Below are 17,723 nucleotides of genomic sequence, written 5' to 3' on the forward strand. Positions count from 1 at the left end.
AATAGAACTAGATCTAATCCAATAATTCTTTACGTGTATATAGCAGTTCTGGCAGAACTTCTGTGTTTTGATTACGATTCTATTGTAATAGTACAGTAGGCGCCAAGTACAACCATGGCGGATGCAAACAAGACTATCGCAGTATTTGAAAATCTCGAATTAAACGTCTTACAAGAAGGTAAAGTTAGATCTATACAAGATATTAACAAGACCTCCTAGATCTATACTAATAATATTTTTTTTAAATAATTACTTTGATAGATTCTTATTACTGGACACCGACTTTCGGGAACTATTCAACTAGTAACTAGTGGGAGTAGTGGAACTAGAAAATCAATGACAGTATAGTCTACATCTAGATCTAAATCTATATAGATCTAGATCTAATTTGAATATAGACCTAGAGACGAGTGACTAGAGTCTAGATCTAGATTATCATTATTATAATTATAGATCTCGATCTAGATTCTAGATCTAGTCTAGATCTAAGATTATCATTATATTTATTATGATTATATCTACTTTATCTAGATCTAGGTCAAATGTTTATTTTATTTTTTTATTTGGTGAAGGTTTAACTTACAAAAAAACTGAAAGCACTGACTGTGACTGAGCAGATTCTTATTGAACTTATTCTTCAAATAGATCTAGATCTAAAGGATAATAAAAATATTTCTGTTCCTTTGTATTACCACCCATAGAGTAATAGAGTCGAGATTTTATTTTAAAATAAATTGGGTCACTTCAAGCTCCTATACCAGTATACCTATACTATAGTTGAGTATAGTGGCTATAGTGCCTATAATAATATAATAGGCTATACTGCTATATAGTAGGCTATAGAGCCATTTTAGGAGAGTCATTAGAGTTCATTAGAGTTAGAGTATTTAGTTTTAGAGGGGTCTAGTATTTTGAAAGCAGTTTTTGGGCTTTCTCCTTCAGTGCTTCACTCAATCACTGGCTTCACTTGAACAATGAGCACTGTCAATCATTGAAATTCTCTTAATTGAACACCACTATTCACTATGATATCATAATAATCATATATTATATATAATCATATTAAATATTAATCATATGTAATTGCTAATAAATTATAGATCTATCTATCTGTGTTACTTAAAAATTATTTAGGTTGTAGTAAAAGAAGTAGATTCACTTTTGCAATATATATGTATTTACAGTCTATTTCCTCATATTCATATTATATTCTCTGTCTCTCTTTCTCTCTCTCTCTCTATATATATATATTATATATATATATGCCAAATAGCCCTGGGCCGATATATCGGCCGCATCGTCTTAAGAAGGTTAATTAAACTGTCTGTCTAAACGGAGTAATTTGTAAACAATACTCTAGTCTAGAATCTAGATATAGATTTAGATGTAGACTATGTAGATCTAAGCCGTTCAAGTCTAAACAGTATTCTAATAAGTTATCTTTGGGGGGAGGGGGGGGGCAACTCAATGATACAGATGATCAGATGCTTATTCACAGGACATCCCTAGCACAAAATAACAATGTTTGTGTCACCACCTCAAAGTTGGTGCCATAGAGTAGAAACCCTAATTCTGTATTGTGTATGTTAATTCCATATTGTGAATCTTATTCACAACCCATGTTGCACTAAGGTGAACACTTTTGACCTTAGGTGAACCAGAGAGTTATAGGCAGTCAGTCCACATAGAGATCTTGTAGCAAGCACTTGTATTGAGTCACTTAATATATAAGCAGTAGAGTTAGATGTTTAAAGTAGTTGGTTATAGAATAGTTACTAAGTTGTGATATTCATATATTACTGTTGGATTAATACTGACCATTCCTGGGTCGAGTTGTATGGTGTATTCACTATGTGGTGTTATATTAAACTTATTGTGTCTGCTACACCCAGCGTCATTTCATTATTCTGTGATTTGTAACAAGAACCCAATGTCACCACCACGCCTACATTGATAACCACAAACACATTAATAATATATAAAACAACCCAGTGACATTATGGTGTCAGAAGTGTCCAAAGTGCAAGTCATTTATTGTCATTTAATGGTGTCAGAAGTGTCAGCAAACAGCATGAAGTTGGCAAGTGAACTATTTAGTAAACACAGGAAAAAGTAACTCTAAAAAATATTTTTTTTACACAAATCATGAAGCCACTCAACGAGCAAGAAAGCTAAGACCTGAATATTATAGACTCTACTATTTTTCTCATTTGGTCGTTCAGCGACACATTCAACATTATAGAGATGACCTAGATCTACATTTATTGAGACCAGCACACAATTTTTCAAGTGAGATTCACGTGATCCAAGAGTGACATTATTCATTATTATTATCTTCAGCTAGTGCCTAGTCTAACAGAAAACAGAGCTGAAATTGAAAGTTAACGGTGCCTACTATTTTAACTTGTGTTACTTGTACTTCAAACTTCAAGATTGAACTTTACATGAATTACAACTAATCCAGAATTTATTAAATTTTTTTGACTACACACTTGGTATCTAGATCTACTACTACATGTCATGTTGACCTGCCATGACACAGTTACCGTTAGTGAGCTATTTTTTTCATCTGTGATGAAATGAACAATTTGAACTGTTCCTGTGTGAGCTGTATTTTCAACTTTTCCAGTTGACTACTGTCCTAAGTGTCATTTATCTGGAAGCCTGATTTATGTGGTTGTACTTTTACACCAGTTGAGATAGCTTTAGGAGCACAGCATTGTTCAAAGTTACTTTAACATCCTAAGCGAAAGAGATCAAACATGATATGCTGAGACAACCTGGATACTACAGCCTGTGTGGGTGAAACTAGACAACCCTGATCTTACAACCGGTGTGGGTGAAAATATAGTACTACAAGTCATTCAAGTCATCGTTTGAAGACAGCTGATATATGGTCAGTCGAAGTAGCTGACATATTCAAGAATCATCTACATCGAGTGCTCGTCATAATTCTAATGACACACTCCTATTGTCGCTGTCTAACAGCACATTTAATAAGAGAGCGCTCTCACTCTTAGACCTCTCTTGTCGTCACTACCTATGGTCATTTTTAGTTATTTTTGTTTTAGCAACTGTATGAGAGTGGATTACCTATCAAGCACATGAATTATTTAGTGGATTACTTATGAACTGTACCATTGTGCTGTGGATTTAACAAGTGGATTACTTATGAACTGTACCATTATGCTGTGGATTTAACAAGTGGATTACTTATGAACTGTACCATTGTGCTGTGGATTTAACAAGTGGATTACTTATGAACTGTACCATTGTGCTGTGGATTTAGCAAGTGGATTACTTATGAACTGTACCGTTGTGCTGCGGATTTAGCAAGTGGATTACGTATGAACTGTACCGTGGACATATTTTAGGTGGAGCATCACCGGAATTTTCTGGACAAGTCAAGCATCAAGTGAATATTTAAGGGAAGTAACTTTAATTACCCTTAGTATTATCAGTATTGATTAGTTCTCTTTGAACTACACCACAATTTTTTTCATTGTTTACATTTGTATTTATATATACACCTGACCTTTAGGGACTAAATTTAATTATCTATCGAGTCTAAGCATTTATATTTTTTTCAAGTAAGCATCCAGGTATTGGTAGGGACTCTTTAGATAAAGTAAATACTTGATCGTATAGCTGTACTAGTCAAGTTTGTATTTCGTCAAGTATCTATCATATTGTTAAACTCTTGTATTGTCTTGTTTACATTTGTTGAATTTTCTTTTTGCGTCATTGTTATTTCTCATTGTAATTCTTTTGTCTACTATTTCTACTATCTTGTAATGTCTCTTTAAAGCAGACTGTTTAGTATCTATAGTGTATTTATGTTTGTCTAATTATTTACTTATTAATATATATATTTATTTTACTTCTTATTTCAACCTATTTTTTATTATCAACACTACACTACACACTTGATACACTATGGGATATACTTTTATTTGAGATTGACAAGATTTATATTGTATATACTCTTCAAACACATTCAACTATTTTGATACTATTGATACATTGATCACTATTTATCAGACTAATAAGGCTCACATGATTGTGAAGTATTTATTGCAAGTGGAGATAAAAAAAAAATACATAATCACATAATTGATCAGTAAAATATTACATTATGAACTAGACAAAGTACCAAGAATAACTTAAGATACCTCATAACCTCAATTGTTTCGCACAAAATATATATCTACTATTACCTGTAGTTACTATTTGAGCAATAATAATTATTTATCGTACAATATTCATTTACAACTACCTAGTGTACACATATCTATTACTAAACTATATTACTAATTTGAATCTTTGAAAATGGCTGAGTATGAAAAACTAATAGAGATAGTGGATAAACTAAAGTTAAAAGAAGATGATAGAGCTGCATTCATTAAAATTGAAATAGATAGAATTAGATTAGAAAAAGACAAGCAACGGGAAGAAAGGCTACATGAAAGAAGACTGAGAGAGAAAGAACAAGAAAACTTAGAGAAAGAAAAAGAACGCCAACATGAAATAAAATTAAAAGAACATGAAGAAAAAATGGCCAAGCTAGCAAAGGAAAACAAAGACAAATCAGAAAATAAAACTTCATCTCATCATCAGTATCATAGCAAATTTAGGAACTTTGACCCAAAAGAAGACACATTGGAAAATTTCATTATTCAATTTGAATACATCTGTCAAACAGCAAATATGAATAGTGCACAAATGGCTCAACAACTTCTAGCTAACCTAAGAGGTGAACCACTAAACATCGACACACTAACTATGGAGCAAAGAAAAGACTACAACACAGTAAAACAAAGACTTATTGAACATTTTGGCAAAACGGAGGAGCACTATCGAAAACTTTTTAGGGAAATAAAACTAGCCAAGAATGCAGATTTAAAAAGAACAATACATGACATGCGCCAGAACATGACAAAGTGGCTACAACTTGCAAACTGTAACTTACATGACCCCAAACAGATCTTAGATTTCTTTCTCATTGAAAATGTGTTAATAAATGTTACGGATGCAGCATTCTCATTCCTGAAGGAGAGAAAAATAAAAAATGAAGCTGAATTGATATCAAACTTAACAACATACAAGGACTCCCACCCAAACATCACCATAGACAAAAGGGAATTGTACAATGTAGCTGCAACAGTGACAGAAAACCATCCAAGATCTACAAATAAATTTAAATATGCCAAAAGCCTACAATGTTTTTTCTGTGGCATATTGGGTCACACCAAAGCAGAGTGCAGAAAGAGAATGGCATCAGAAAAACAGCAATATGTAAATAGAAACCATAAATATGGAAGAGATAACAGAACTTTCCAGAGCTTCAGTCCTAACTATAATAGATCCTATCAACAACAATATAACAGAAGAACATGGCAAAGCTACAGTCCAACTAACACTAGACCACATCAAACAAACAGAAGATGGCAAAACAACAGAATGTCTAGAAGAGATCAATTTCAAGATAGACAACATACTTACCACAATAACAATTACACTAGACAAAATATAGCAGCTGTAGCAACTGAAAGACCAATAGAATATGAAACAGCAGCATATATACAGACAAAATTAGCCAAATTAAAAGTGTATCCTGCCTATGTGGATGGCATTAAGGTATATGCATTACGTGACAGCGGCTGCACCTCAATCATTGTGAAGAAATCACTAGTAAAACCTGAACAGATACTTGAAGACAAGGTCACACTGACTTATGCAAATAAAGACTTATGGGAAGAATGTGAAACAGCATTAGTTTTCATTGAATCACCATGGTTCACTGGTCAATACAAAGCCATAGTAATGAACAACCCAGCTGAAGAACTAATTATAGGGAACATAGAGAATATAGTTGAACTATCAGAAGAAGCCTTAGTAAAATGGGCTAATAGTGTGAATCAAGAAAACATTGAGTTAGCATCAACTACTAATTCACATGATTTCAACAATGTCAGTATACATGAAGCAACTAAACATAATCTGTCAATTACAAATACAAATAAAGTAGATGTAGAATGTCAAACTCATTTGCTAACAGAAGCATCTAAACTAAATAAAGATTGCCAAACAATTAACACACAAACAAATGATAGTGAAATACAAACAGATGAAATACAAATAGATGATAAAGATAAAGCTGAAAAACAAGAAATACAAAATGACATTAACACTAGCTCACCTAAAGTAATAATAACAGAGGAAATATTAGCCTTGACATTTAAAAACAGCAAACAGATAGAAGTATATGATCTAGAAGTCAATTATCAGGATGTTGTATGCATAGTTGATGAAGAATCCACAATCACTTTTGTAGAACCCAATTTAGTAGAAAAAGAAGATTATTTGAATGATATAGCCATTGTAACCTTACCAAACTCTAGAAAGATAGAATGTAAAACTGCCATTGCTGAAATCAAATCACCATTTATAAAAGGGAAAATAAAAGTTGTAATACTTGAAAATACTATCAGTCCAGTAATTATTGGATCTTATCCAAAAGTTAAAGTTCATCAAAAGCCAGTAATACATAAAACAATATGGTTTTATGACCTGTCTGATTCTGATTTTCAGAAAGAAATTTTTCAAATAGTACAAGATATAACTTGTGATTTTGGATATAAAAAAGTTTGGAAACATCCAGAACTTGGAGAGTCAATGTGGGTACAAATAAAAAACTTTGGCCATTACAAAGAGTTATTACATAAAATATACGGAACACCAATTAAGGGACTCACAATTAATATCAGTGTTGTTGACTTAATACATCGCATCTGGTAAACATTGAGCATTATTTTGTGAACATTGAGCATTATTTTGTAAACATTGAGTACTATTTTTAAACATTGAACTAGAAACCATTTTTTGTAAACTCTATTTGTAAACAAACTTTGGAATTTGATTACTACATTGTAACCAACAATTTTTTTCACATTCTTTTGTCAGCAAGAATAACATTTTTGTACTCAACAATGTAAACAAACATTGAATTTTTTTTCCCAACTTATTCAGTACCTAGCTTAATTTTTTTTTCCATACAATGTAAACATTATTTTTTTCTCATTGTATTGAGAACAACTTGGACATTTTTTTCTACAGCTATTGTAAACAAGATTGGAATTATTTTTTTACTATGTCATTTATCACAATTATATAACTTAGTCACATTTTTCAATACTATTGAAACAAGAGATTGATTCATAATGTAACTTATTTATTTAATGTCAATTAGTGTAATGAAATATTGACATACACTTGTATTTTTTTGAAAACATTTTGTCAAACTATTCTTATGGACTATATATTTTTGTAACAATCATTGATGTAAACAAGAAGATTGTTGTACAAACTTTTTGATATTTCAAGTACTGAAAGAAAAACTTGATATTATTCTTTTAAATTGGACTTGCATTTTTTTCACAACAGATTAAAATAAATAAAACTAAACCATTATGATGTTATGCTTGTATATATATGCTTGAACAAATTAATGTAAACTCAAAGATTGTATCACAACTGACACATTTTCTCAGTTGAAGCTTTTTTTTTGACAAAAGAGTTTTTTGAACTTTGTACACAATAATTATTTGATAAACAATGTAACATTAAACTTTTGCCATTACTAGCTACAAATTATTTGAACTGTCATATGGAGAAATACTTAATTGAAACATAAGGTGCATGTAACAAGCACTATGAAGGATACTTATTATTTTGATTTCATGTTGATACTTTTGATCCAATATTTTGATACTTGAATTATACATATTTACTTGTGTAATATTAATGCACAACAATTTTTTATGGAGATGTCAAACCTCATATTGAAGTAAAGAGATACATTGAATTTGTAACAATGATCATTAATCAATTTGATCTTGAATTTTGACACATATATTTTAAATTTTCTATACTTATCACTTACATATTGAGACTTAATTGTAACATTTTCTACATGATTTGTACATATTGTATTATTGGTGTCAAAAACTAGACTTCTAACATTTCTATAGTGTCAAAGATTTTTTATAAATAGATATTGTGAATAGAAACTTGTATTAATTTTTCACATAGTGACATAGTAGATTGTCATTGAAATTTTCGTCACACTTTGCACATATTATTATGAAAAAGACTTGTAAATATTGAACACATTTGAACATTGATGTATATATTAGAACTACATGTAAAGAATTATTTGAGATGTAAAGTATTTGACTCAGAGAATTATTTGAATTGCCTTACAAGAATATGATGGGTTAGAGAATTGTATGAATTTTTTTGATTCAACAAATATCTTGTGTAACACTGTCCTATTATATATTTTATTTGAAGTTTGTAGTTCTATTTGAACTCTGCTATTGTACATTTCATAGACTCCAAGAATTCCAATTGATCCTACTTATGATAATTATGTCGTCAAGCTGAAAAAAATTTCTTCAAAATTTTTTTCAAAAGGGGGGTGATAGGTAATGTCACCACCTCAAAGTTGGTGCCATAGAGTAGAAACCCTAATTCTGTATTGTGTATGTTAATTCCATATTGTGAATCTTATTCACAACCCATGTTGCACTAAGGTGAACACTTTTGACCTTAGGTGAACCAGAGAGTTAAAGGCAGTCAGTCCACATAGAGATCTTGTAGCAAGCACTTGTATTGAGTCACTTAATATATAAGCAGTAGAGTTAGATGTTTAAAGTAGTTGGTTATAGAATAGTTACTAAGTTGTGATATTCGTATATTACTGTTGGATTAATACTGACCATTCCTGGGTCGAGTTGTATGGTGTATTCACTATGTGGTGTTATATTAAACTTATTGTGTCTGCTACACCCAGCGTCATTTCATTATTCTGTGATTTGTAACAAGAACCCAATGTCACCACCACGCCTACATTGATAACCACAGCCACATTCATAACATATAAAATAACACGGTGACAGTTTGCTTTGAGCACAGCTTCTTCATAAGGCCTAGATTTGGGCAGAACTTTGTTATCTTCTTCCTATTGTAAACATCCTTCTCAGTCTAATGTCTAATCTCTAACAGAGTGCACCTTCTACACTAGCTGGATGGTGTTGTGCATTGCCGGGCTATAACAGTATATTAATACAATATTTTCAATATAGATCTAGTGCTGTCTTATTAATCAGGCTCTCTCCAAACTGCACCACATGACACTACCAGCTCAAAGAAATTGTGCAACTCAGGGCTCCAAAATAATGTAACAGAGCTAATACTGTATAATTATTGGCAACATGTAACACTGACTCTATAAATGTTTCACCATTAACAACCGTACAGCTGCATCAACTCTTGTACCAATGTATATAATTCCACTAGCCTCTTCACTTTGTCCCAGACTTGCATTAGGTTCCACTATTCAGGACTGAAGTCACACTCTGGGCTCGTTGTGTTGGACTTTATCGCAGATCAAGATGTTGTCTCATACTTTAAGGCATCTTGACTCTACTCCGAACTGTAGTATTGCACTGTACAGAACCATATGTCTGAACTGAACTAAGCCAAGCCTGACGTAAATTGTCCTGACTGTTGCACCTCTGCTCTTTATATAGGGTGCCCACTGGCCTTCCAGAAACCTATGGAATATCGCGTATATCCATTCTGGTTTATCACATGACAACATTCGACATGACTGGCCTGAGTAGTTATTTCTCAGATTAGATGGCTTAATATCAAGACACTGTTTGTTTCAGATTATGTCAAAACTTGTTGGGATGAAGACTTTGCTGACTTTAGTTCTATACCTGTTGATGTGAAGGAACATCTGGAAGAGAAAGGTTTTTTAACTGATCAGCTGCAAGCAGCTCATGATATGTTAGGAACATGGTTGCAGTTCAACAATGAGAATGATAATGGTGAAGGTACAGTTGTATAACATAAAATGGTTGAGCATATTGTGTCCAGTTGTAATTAGAGAAATGCTTATCAGCCCTTTAAAAAATGATTTCAGTTATCAAATTTATGATAAGAAGTTTCAGATTATTTTTAGTAATCACAATTAAATTATAGTTGGCAGTTTGTGTCCAAGTTGGTTATAAACTAAAGTATAACTATTTTATACCATTTAATATTATATATATATGTGTGTGTGCGTGCGTGCATGTGTGTGTGTGGAGAGAGAGAGAGAGTATATAATTTCTTTATATTTTAAAGCTCCACTTCCAGAATCTTTTTTGTTTTTGCATTAACCTAAAAACTTAAAAAAAAGAAAAGATATTTTGTACAATTAAAGTAAAAAATTACTTTTCATATTATAGCTATACAGATTTTTTGAGGTTTAAAATCAGAAGTTTTGTTTTAGAGAAGAAAAACAATATTACATAAGATATACATGTAGGCCTTTAAAAGCATATTATAAGGCATCCAGATAAGTGTCTCTGATGCAGATCAGCAGATATTGTGTGTGTATATATATATATATATATATATATATATATATATATATATATATACAGCTATTGAAATCAAGGAAAATGTCGAAATTGATACACAATAATTTGTAAAAATTCATTTGGAGTGGTGTGAAAAATAACAAACAAAATATTTTTAGAATCTTTTTTAAACAAAAAGCTTAATTAAATCTAAAGGAAAGAACCACAAAATCCCTGCCATATATCTAAATACTTCAGGAATAATCACTGTTTTCTATATAAAACAGTTTTAATTAATTACTAATTGGTAAATTTTTTTATTGATTGATGTATTGTAGATTATTAATAATTATGCAAAATTTCAACTTTATCTAAGAATGGGAGGTGGGAGAGAAAAAAAAAACTTAAAAAGAAGAATAACACCACATATACAGCCACATTTCTCTCAATAAGTAGCTTTTTTTTTTGTTCAGATGAATAAAAGACTTTATCAATTACTTTTTGCTTTCATGGCGTGTAAGTAGGGAAGGTAAGTAGCACTAAGTAAACAATTCATTATGAATTATTTCTGTTTACAGATTGAGGTATTTAAATTTTATTTTTTTTCCCCAGGTTTCTGGAGCATTCTTATTGAGTGTGACATCTCCCACAAATCTCTTGTTGTTCTCTTGGCCTATCTGTCTCACAATGCTAGCAAGGTAAGTTATTCAAATTTTAATAGAAGGTCTTTAATCGTTACTAGTTTAAAAAAGGGGGGGGGTCCTCATGTATTTCTTAAACTCATATACCTAAATGTTTGATGATAGAAACTACAATTTTCTCTATTGTCCCTTACTTTTCTTTCTTCTATACCTATCAAATTGGGGTTGTAAATATCTTTTTATTCTTTGTTTATTTTATTATTTAATATTTCAACAGCATGTGTATTCTTTTCAAGATACAATCAGGTTCATGTTTTGTAGAGCTTTTGGACTCTGCAATCTGTCTCATATGTTAACATTTAAAAACCATTCTTAATTATATTTTTTTAATGTTTTGGACTATTTTGTGAGTTGAAATGTGAAACTCTTTCCAATTCAAGATATCTGCAAGTTTCAGTGAAAAAGCGACTGGGATTTTGGCATCATCTGTTTACCTTAGACTTATATCTTTACCAGGTAAGTTAATGTTGCATTCATCTTATCTTTATTTTTTTACCCTAACCAATTTATAGCTTATATAGGTTGTCTGTTTCGTATTGTTAATGAACCTGAGTCCCACCACTGTCACCTTCATCAGCCCTCATCTACCCTTGGACAGTAGGAGGAATGTTGGTAACCCATGTGACTAGTGTCACCCTCATCCACCCTCTAAGAGGCTTAGCCTGGAGGTTAGATTTTGGTAACCCATGTGACTAGTGTCACCCTCATCCACCCTCTAAGAGGCTTAGCCTGGAGGTTAGATTTTGGTAACCCATGTGACTAGGGTAAACTACACTCAATTTAAGAGATTAGTATAACCAGCTAATGCATTGAACTTCTTGACAAGGAGAAGTGAAATTGAATCATGAATATTATTGTAAAACAAAATTTTTAACAGAAATATTTGTTTGTAAAACTTAATAAACTTGTTCAAGTGCTGACAACTTCATATTATTTTAAAGTTGAACTGTATTCTTTATATATATATATAAGAGAAGCTTAAAGCTTCTATTTAAAAATTTTCTTTTTTTTTTTTATAGGTAGTGCAGCTTTTAAGATTTACAATCCAGAATTGTTTTTACAAGCTTGTCGTGTACTTACTATACGCAACAGGCCAGGTAAGATCATGGCTAGTGAAAGCAAAATTATGTTTGTGATTTATTTATTTTTATTTTTTTTTTTTTATCAATATTTTATTGATATGGTTGTTTCTGATTGATCTTTTTATTTTTATTTTTTTCCTTAAGATAATGGTGGTGGTGGCAGCAAACGGAAGAAAAAAAGAGATATCCCATCAGGTAACAAGCGTCAGACAAAAAGAAGGAAAGGCACCAAGATACCTTCTGGGGAAGCACTTTTTGAAGAGGATGTAAGTGATTGTGTGTTAATTGTATCTTTTGAAATTAGGATGGAAGATAGTGGTGTGATCTTTTGGGTATTGTGTGAGTATATTATAGTATTGCTAATTTTATAAGCTTTGGTGGGTTTTTTTTAATTGCTAATCAGTATTTTGTTTTTAAAATTATTTTTTTTTTCTGTTTTATTCTTAAGTCTGTTATATGTCAATTCATTTTGAATGACTTTGTCTATGTGTTTATTTGCTCTGAACAGAGTGGTACTATTAGAGATGGCAGTGATGAGGAACAATTTATAGAACTGAGTGAAACTGAAAGAGATCAGATAGATGATTTCAAGAAGTCCTTACTTCAGGTTAGTTAAGGATTTTTTTTTTTTGTCAATTTGAATGCTTTGAATTCTGTTTTAGCTCTAAATTGACTGAAGTTGATTTTTATATTTGAATGTCAAATTCTTAGATTTTTGCATGAACAGAATCCTATGTTTTCAAATCCACAATTACTGTTGGGTGGTTATACTTTGTGTTGTGTATTGTAAACTAATTTGTATTGGACAGACAAGCTCACTTTGAGTATCTGTTGTGTAACCGTATTGTCAATCTAGTTTAGTAAGTCTTTGATAAGAGACCATAAAGTATTTCTAGAATATTTGCATAGAATCTTTTTTTATTATTTTGTTGCAGAATGTAGTCATCATATGTGAAAGATACTCTCTTCGTCAGTCTGAGTCCACAGCCATTCAGTTATTGTCTGTTTTGACTAATATTGTTAAGGAAGATCCCCTTGCCATAGATGAGACTATGGGACAGTGGTAAGTAATGTACAACTATTTATCTGATTCTTTTTTTTCTGTAACATTTTATTTTGTTGACTGTTTATCACATTTTTAACAATGGAAAATCTAGACTTCAACCTAACAATAGTTTCCTCTAGTAGTTTTTTTAATAATTTAGGTCATTAGTAAGAAAGTATAGTATGCCAACTCAAAAATGTAGTGTCAAGCCTGACAAGTAATATAAATACTATTTCTTCTGTAAAAGAATGTAGGGGCATTAAAAAAAAGCATATTTTTTTTTATAAATTGTGTGTGTTTATATGTGATAATAATTGATTCCTGACATGTGTAGCCATTTTTTTTTTTTTAAGGAATGCTAGACACTGCAGTCCTGGAATGTTGGCTTTTAAAGCAATGTATTTGTTGTGTCAACCTTTTCATGGTCACGTGACAACAATAGTCAATGAGGTCAATCTTTATATACGTTACTGCTAGTTGAGAATGTTTTCTTTTATTTATTTTGTTTGGAGAGTTAAATTTTCCAGATGTTTGTTTACATTTTTTTTCCAGATGTTTATTTTTGTAATAGCCCTTAGTTTTAATCCAGTTTAGCAGTTCAGTTCTTTTTGTTTCTTGTTTGTGTTGATTTGTTTTCTTTTCTCTGTCAGTCTTTCAAACAACTTTTAGAACAGATACTTATGATGGAAGATGGGAAGTTGTTTACAGCTTTGGCTCGACCTGTTTTACAGATTAGGCGGCATGCATTGGACTTTGTTGTGTAAGACAGAGAGTTGATTTGAAATGTTTTTGTGTTGTTTTTTTTGCCTTTAAAATGCTATGCAAGACAGAAAGTTGAGTTCAGTTTTGCCTTGGTCTTCGATGGGACATGGGATATTTGATTTGAATGGTTTTCATGCAAGACAGGAAGTTGATTTAAATTATTGTTTTGTCTTAGACATGATGTCTAGCAAGGATTTGGTTTGAATGTTGTTTTGTCTTAGACATGATGTCTAGTAAGGATTTGGTTTGAATGTTGTTTTGTCTTAGACATGATGTCTAGCAAGAATTTGGTTTGAATGTTGTTTTGTCTTAAATTTGTGTTGATTACATTTTTAATTCTGGTCAGAATGTAAACATTGCTTCATCCCTTTTTATCTCCATGGTCTTCCCAACAGATATGTGGTTAAAGAGTTGGGTGAGCGTTCTGTCAATTGTTTGAAAACTTTGTTGCAAACTCTCTGCTTTAAGGTGCCTGACAAGTCAGATTACAGAGCTTATGCTGCTGAAGTAAGTCACACACACGCAGCACTTGTTTGATTGGTATCAAATAATTAGATCCAATGTTAAGGGGTAAACTGTAAATGTTTGTTGATGCTTCAACAGGCTGTGTGTGAACTTGTGGACTATTTGCCTGATATAGAATACGCTAGAATGTTGGAGTGGTTGAAACGTTTGTCTAGATACACTAAGGTGAGACATTTAAAAGCTATTCAACTGAAGTAATGACATAAAATATGTATTAAAATAATTTTCTATTGTAAAGGAAAATCATTAGGCATAGTCATTTTTAAAAGTTTGCTTTTTAATGTACTTCATAGTTTCTTGTCTTTCTCCAGGCTACACAAAGAAGTTTTCTGGTTGATGTCATGTTAACATTGATTGAGAAACCTGAGAGGAGATTATCAGGTATTCATGGAACTCTAGCTATGTCTATATGAACACATTAATTAGAGACTTGTTTACATTTTTTTTTTTTTTTTGAAGATGCTGTTCCATCTGTACTGTCTGGATTTTGCAGCCATAAAAGTATGGTTCTCACACTGTTAAGCAAATGTTCAGATTCCAATGCAAGGTGAGTTCTAACGTGTGTTCATTGCAAAGTGATCAAGCTTATATCAACTCACTCTGTCTGGTACAAATTTTGCAGACGCTGTATCTCTCACTTCCAATTCTTTGGGCAATTATTCATTCTCTAACAAATCAATCAATAAAATTAACAGATTAGTTAATTAAGTTTGTATGCTATATAAAAAGGAAACGAAATAAATTGTACAATATTTAGAGATAGCTGCGTTTTTTTTTTTTTTTTTTTTTTGTTTTTTTTTTTTTTTTTGTTAGTATTTTATTAGTATTTTTGTTATATTTTGCTTATTCTAGTATTCGATCAAGAGCTTTGACTGGCTTCTCTGTGTGCACAAGTTCCAAGTTCAGAGATGTCGTGTCAACCATCAAAGAGGTGATCACTCCTATCGCAAGTAGGCCAACAGCTAAGCATTTTATGCCTACGCCAGTAGCTGTGCTGGCTACAGCTAAAGGTAAATCTTTGTGATTGACTGCTTTCTTTCCTGTAGCATTTATACTCTTGAAACTTTTGGCCAATTGTCCTTGAGCTCTTGATGATATCAGGATGTCTTCACAACCTTCAAACCCTTAAGTGCTCAATAAGGCCAGATAGAATGTCTCCACTAGGTTTTAAACTTGTTGCTTGTATGATGTCCCATTACAGATGTCTGTTGTTCAGACCTGCCTACCGTTACGCAAAATGCGTACTCGTTACGCAAAATCTCCCAAAAATGACAGTCAGTACGCAAATACGCATTTAACCCGTTGCGTTACGCATTTCGTATCCTTTTTTTCCCCCTCTCTTGACTAGCTTACGAGCGGTCACGGAGGTCACGCAAAGCCGTCCTGTTGGGCTGGAAGGGGGGGGGTAACAGAAAAGGTGGGGGAACACATTGTGTCCAGATCTATACGTTGATTGGTTCTTAATAGCAATTAGATTTAGTCTAGAAATGAAGAACGCAAGAGTGAGGGAGTGGCGGGTTGGTACCGTCAGTTAGCTGATACAAACGGTGACCAACGTGACTTTTTTTTTTTTTTTTTTTGTAAGTTCATTAGTAGAAATTAATTATGTTGAATCCCTGATTCCCGTATTCATTTGTATAGAAAAAAATATCGAAGTGCTATCGATTCAAAACACATTGAGTGACATTGTAGATATCAAGTCTAGATCTAGATCTGGATTCTAGATCTAGAATCTAGATAACTTGTTATACAGGAATAGATCCACGGCATCGGTAACACTTCAGCCCAGATCTAGAGTAGATTAGTAGATTATATTCATTATAAATTATATAGACATAGATCCAGAATCCAGATCTAGTCTAGATATTATCTCTATTGTATTGTCGTATTGATCTAGATTTAGATTGTAGATCTAATCATGACATCGAGATCTAATATTATATATATATATATATTATATATATATATATATATTATATATATATATATATATATATATTATATATATATATATATATATATATATATATGACAAAATAGTGGATCGCGTAAGTGTTACGCATTCTGGTGCCAAAATACGCATTTTGACCATCAGCGTTACGCATTTGGACTTTTTTTGGTAGGCAGGTCTGGTTGTTGTTTTTTCTTCATAGAAAACCCAACTACACCTGAAGTGATGAACAACTCAAGTATTGAGAGCAGTCTAGTCCCAGATAACAAGCAAACTGAGAATGGTGATGGTGACAGTGTAGCTCAGAATCAACTTAAAGCTCAGACTCCACAGACTTGTGCACTTCAGCTTATTGAGATAACTCCTGGATTTAATCCATGTAACTGAACCTAACGAGTTTACTTGTGTAACTATTTCATGCCAAATTATATATATATAGATAGATAGATATATCATTAAAAAATTTGGCTGTACTTCCATTAACATTCAAAAGTTTTAAATGTTTAATGAATTATTTATTTTAAAATGGTAAATACATTTAAATCTTAAGCATTCTAAAGTTGAAACAAATTTTGTTTATACAAACATCTAGTGAACACCTTACTGTCTGTCTCTCGCTCTCTCTCATAGCAAGGAAATAAGTTAGTATATATTGTTATATTTGCATGTTTTGAATAGTTGTCCATCCTATTTTAGATCTGCCTGACACAGAAGGTGTAATCTCCATGTTCCATAGACGTATGCATGATTCAAAAGTAGTAGTTAGGAAATGTGCCCTACAAGCCTTGGAAAAGGTGGTTGAGTTGGTTGCTCCATGCTATAGAAAGGAAGTAAGTGTTATTGTATTGTTATGCTTTGCTTTCATATTATTATAATTTTAAAAAAACAATTTCGGGATCTTTGGGCGCCACCACCCAGCTCTAATGGGTACCTGACATTAGTTAGGGGAAAATCTAAGTGGTTGGTTGTTGTGCTGCCCATTGTTAACTGTAGGTCACAGAAACAGATTAGCTTTACATCATCAGCCCTATAAACCACAAGGTCTGAAAGGGGAACTTTTATTTTTAGTCTCAAATATGGGAACCAAACCTGAACTACTGGCCAGAATTGCAGATTCCACAGCAGCCCTTGCAAAATTTTTAAAAATCTGGAAAGCATAGTCTTCGTTACTAAAAGCAAACTTATGTGCTCCTTGGTGATGGCCACATTCTTTTATGCTTGCAAATCTTAAAAGCTGACTGCATA

General features: G+C 32.1%; 1 protein-coding gene across 2 annotated transcripts in view; it reads left to right on the forward strand.

Annotated features, from left to right (window-relative positions):
- LOC106079857 (condensin-2 complex subunit D3-like) overlaps positions 1–17,723 on the forward strand; it is a 36,285-nt gene that overhangs the window by 4,341 nt on the left and 14,221 nt on the right. The window contains exons 1-17 of one of the 2 annotated variants that reach the window (XM_056045013.1): positions 27–178; positions 9,735–9,902; positions 11,025–11,110; positions 11,494–11,569; positions 12,133–12,210; positions 12,340–12,461; positions 12,704–12,802; positions 13,131–13,258; positions 13,594–13,690; positions 13,891–14,000; positions 14,398–14,509; positions 14,606–14,692; positions 14,839–14,908; positions 14,987–15,074; positions 15,380–15,537; positions 16,681–16,857; positions 17,175–17,308. In XM_056045013.1, the coding sequence (XP_055900988.1) occupies positions 115–178; positions 9,735–9,902; positions 11,025–11,110; positions 11,494–11,569; positions 12,133–12,210; positions 12,340–12,461; positions 12,704–12,802; positions 13,131–13,258; positions 13,594–13,690; positions 13,891–14,000; positions 14,398–14,509; positions 14,606–14,692; positions 14,839–14,908; positions 14,987–15,074; positions 15,380–15,537; positions 16,681–16,857; positions 17,175–17,308 (1,854 nt within the window). In that variant the 5' untranslated portion in view covers positions 27–114. Of the gene's footprint in view, positions 1–26; positions 179–9,734; positions 9,903–11,024; positions 11,111–11,493; positions 11,570–12,132; positions 12,211–12,339; positions 12,462–12,703; positions 12,803–13,130; positions 13,259–13,593; positions 13,691–13,890; positions 14,001–14,397; positions 14,510–14,605; positions 14,693–14,838; positions 14,909–14,986; positions 15,075–15,379; positions 15,538–16,680; positions 16,858–17,174; positions 17,309–17,723 lie in introns of those variants that run through there. The other variant, XM_056045014.1, reaches the window with a different exon arrangement.

The sequence above is a fragment of the Biomphalaria glabrata genome, chromosome 10, assembly GCF_947242115.1.
Source record: "Biomphalaria glabrata chromosome 10, xgBioGlab47.1, whole genome shotgun sequence".
NCBI classification, from domain to species: domain Eukaryota; kingdom Metazoa; phylum Mollusca; class Gastropoda; family Planorbidae; genus Biomphalaria; species Biomphalaria glabrata.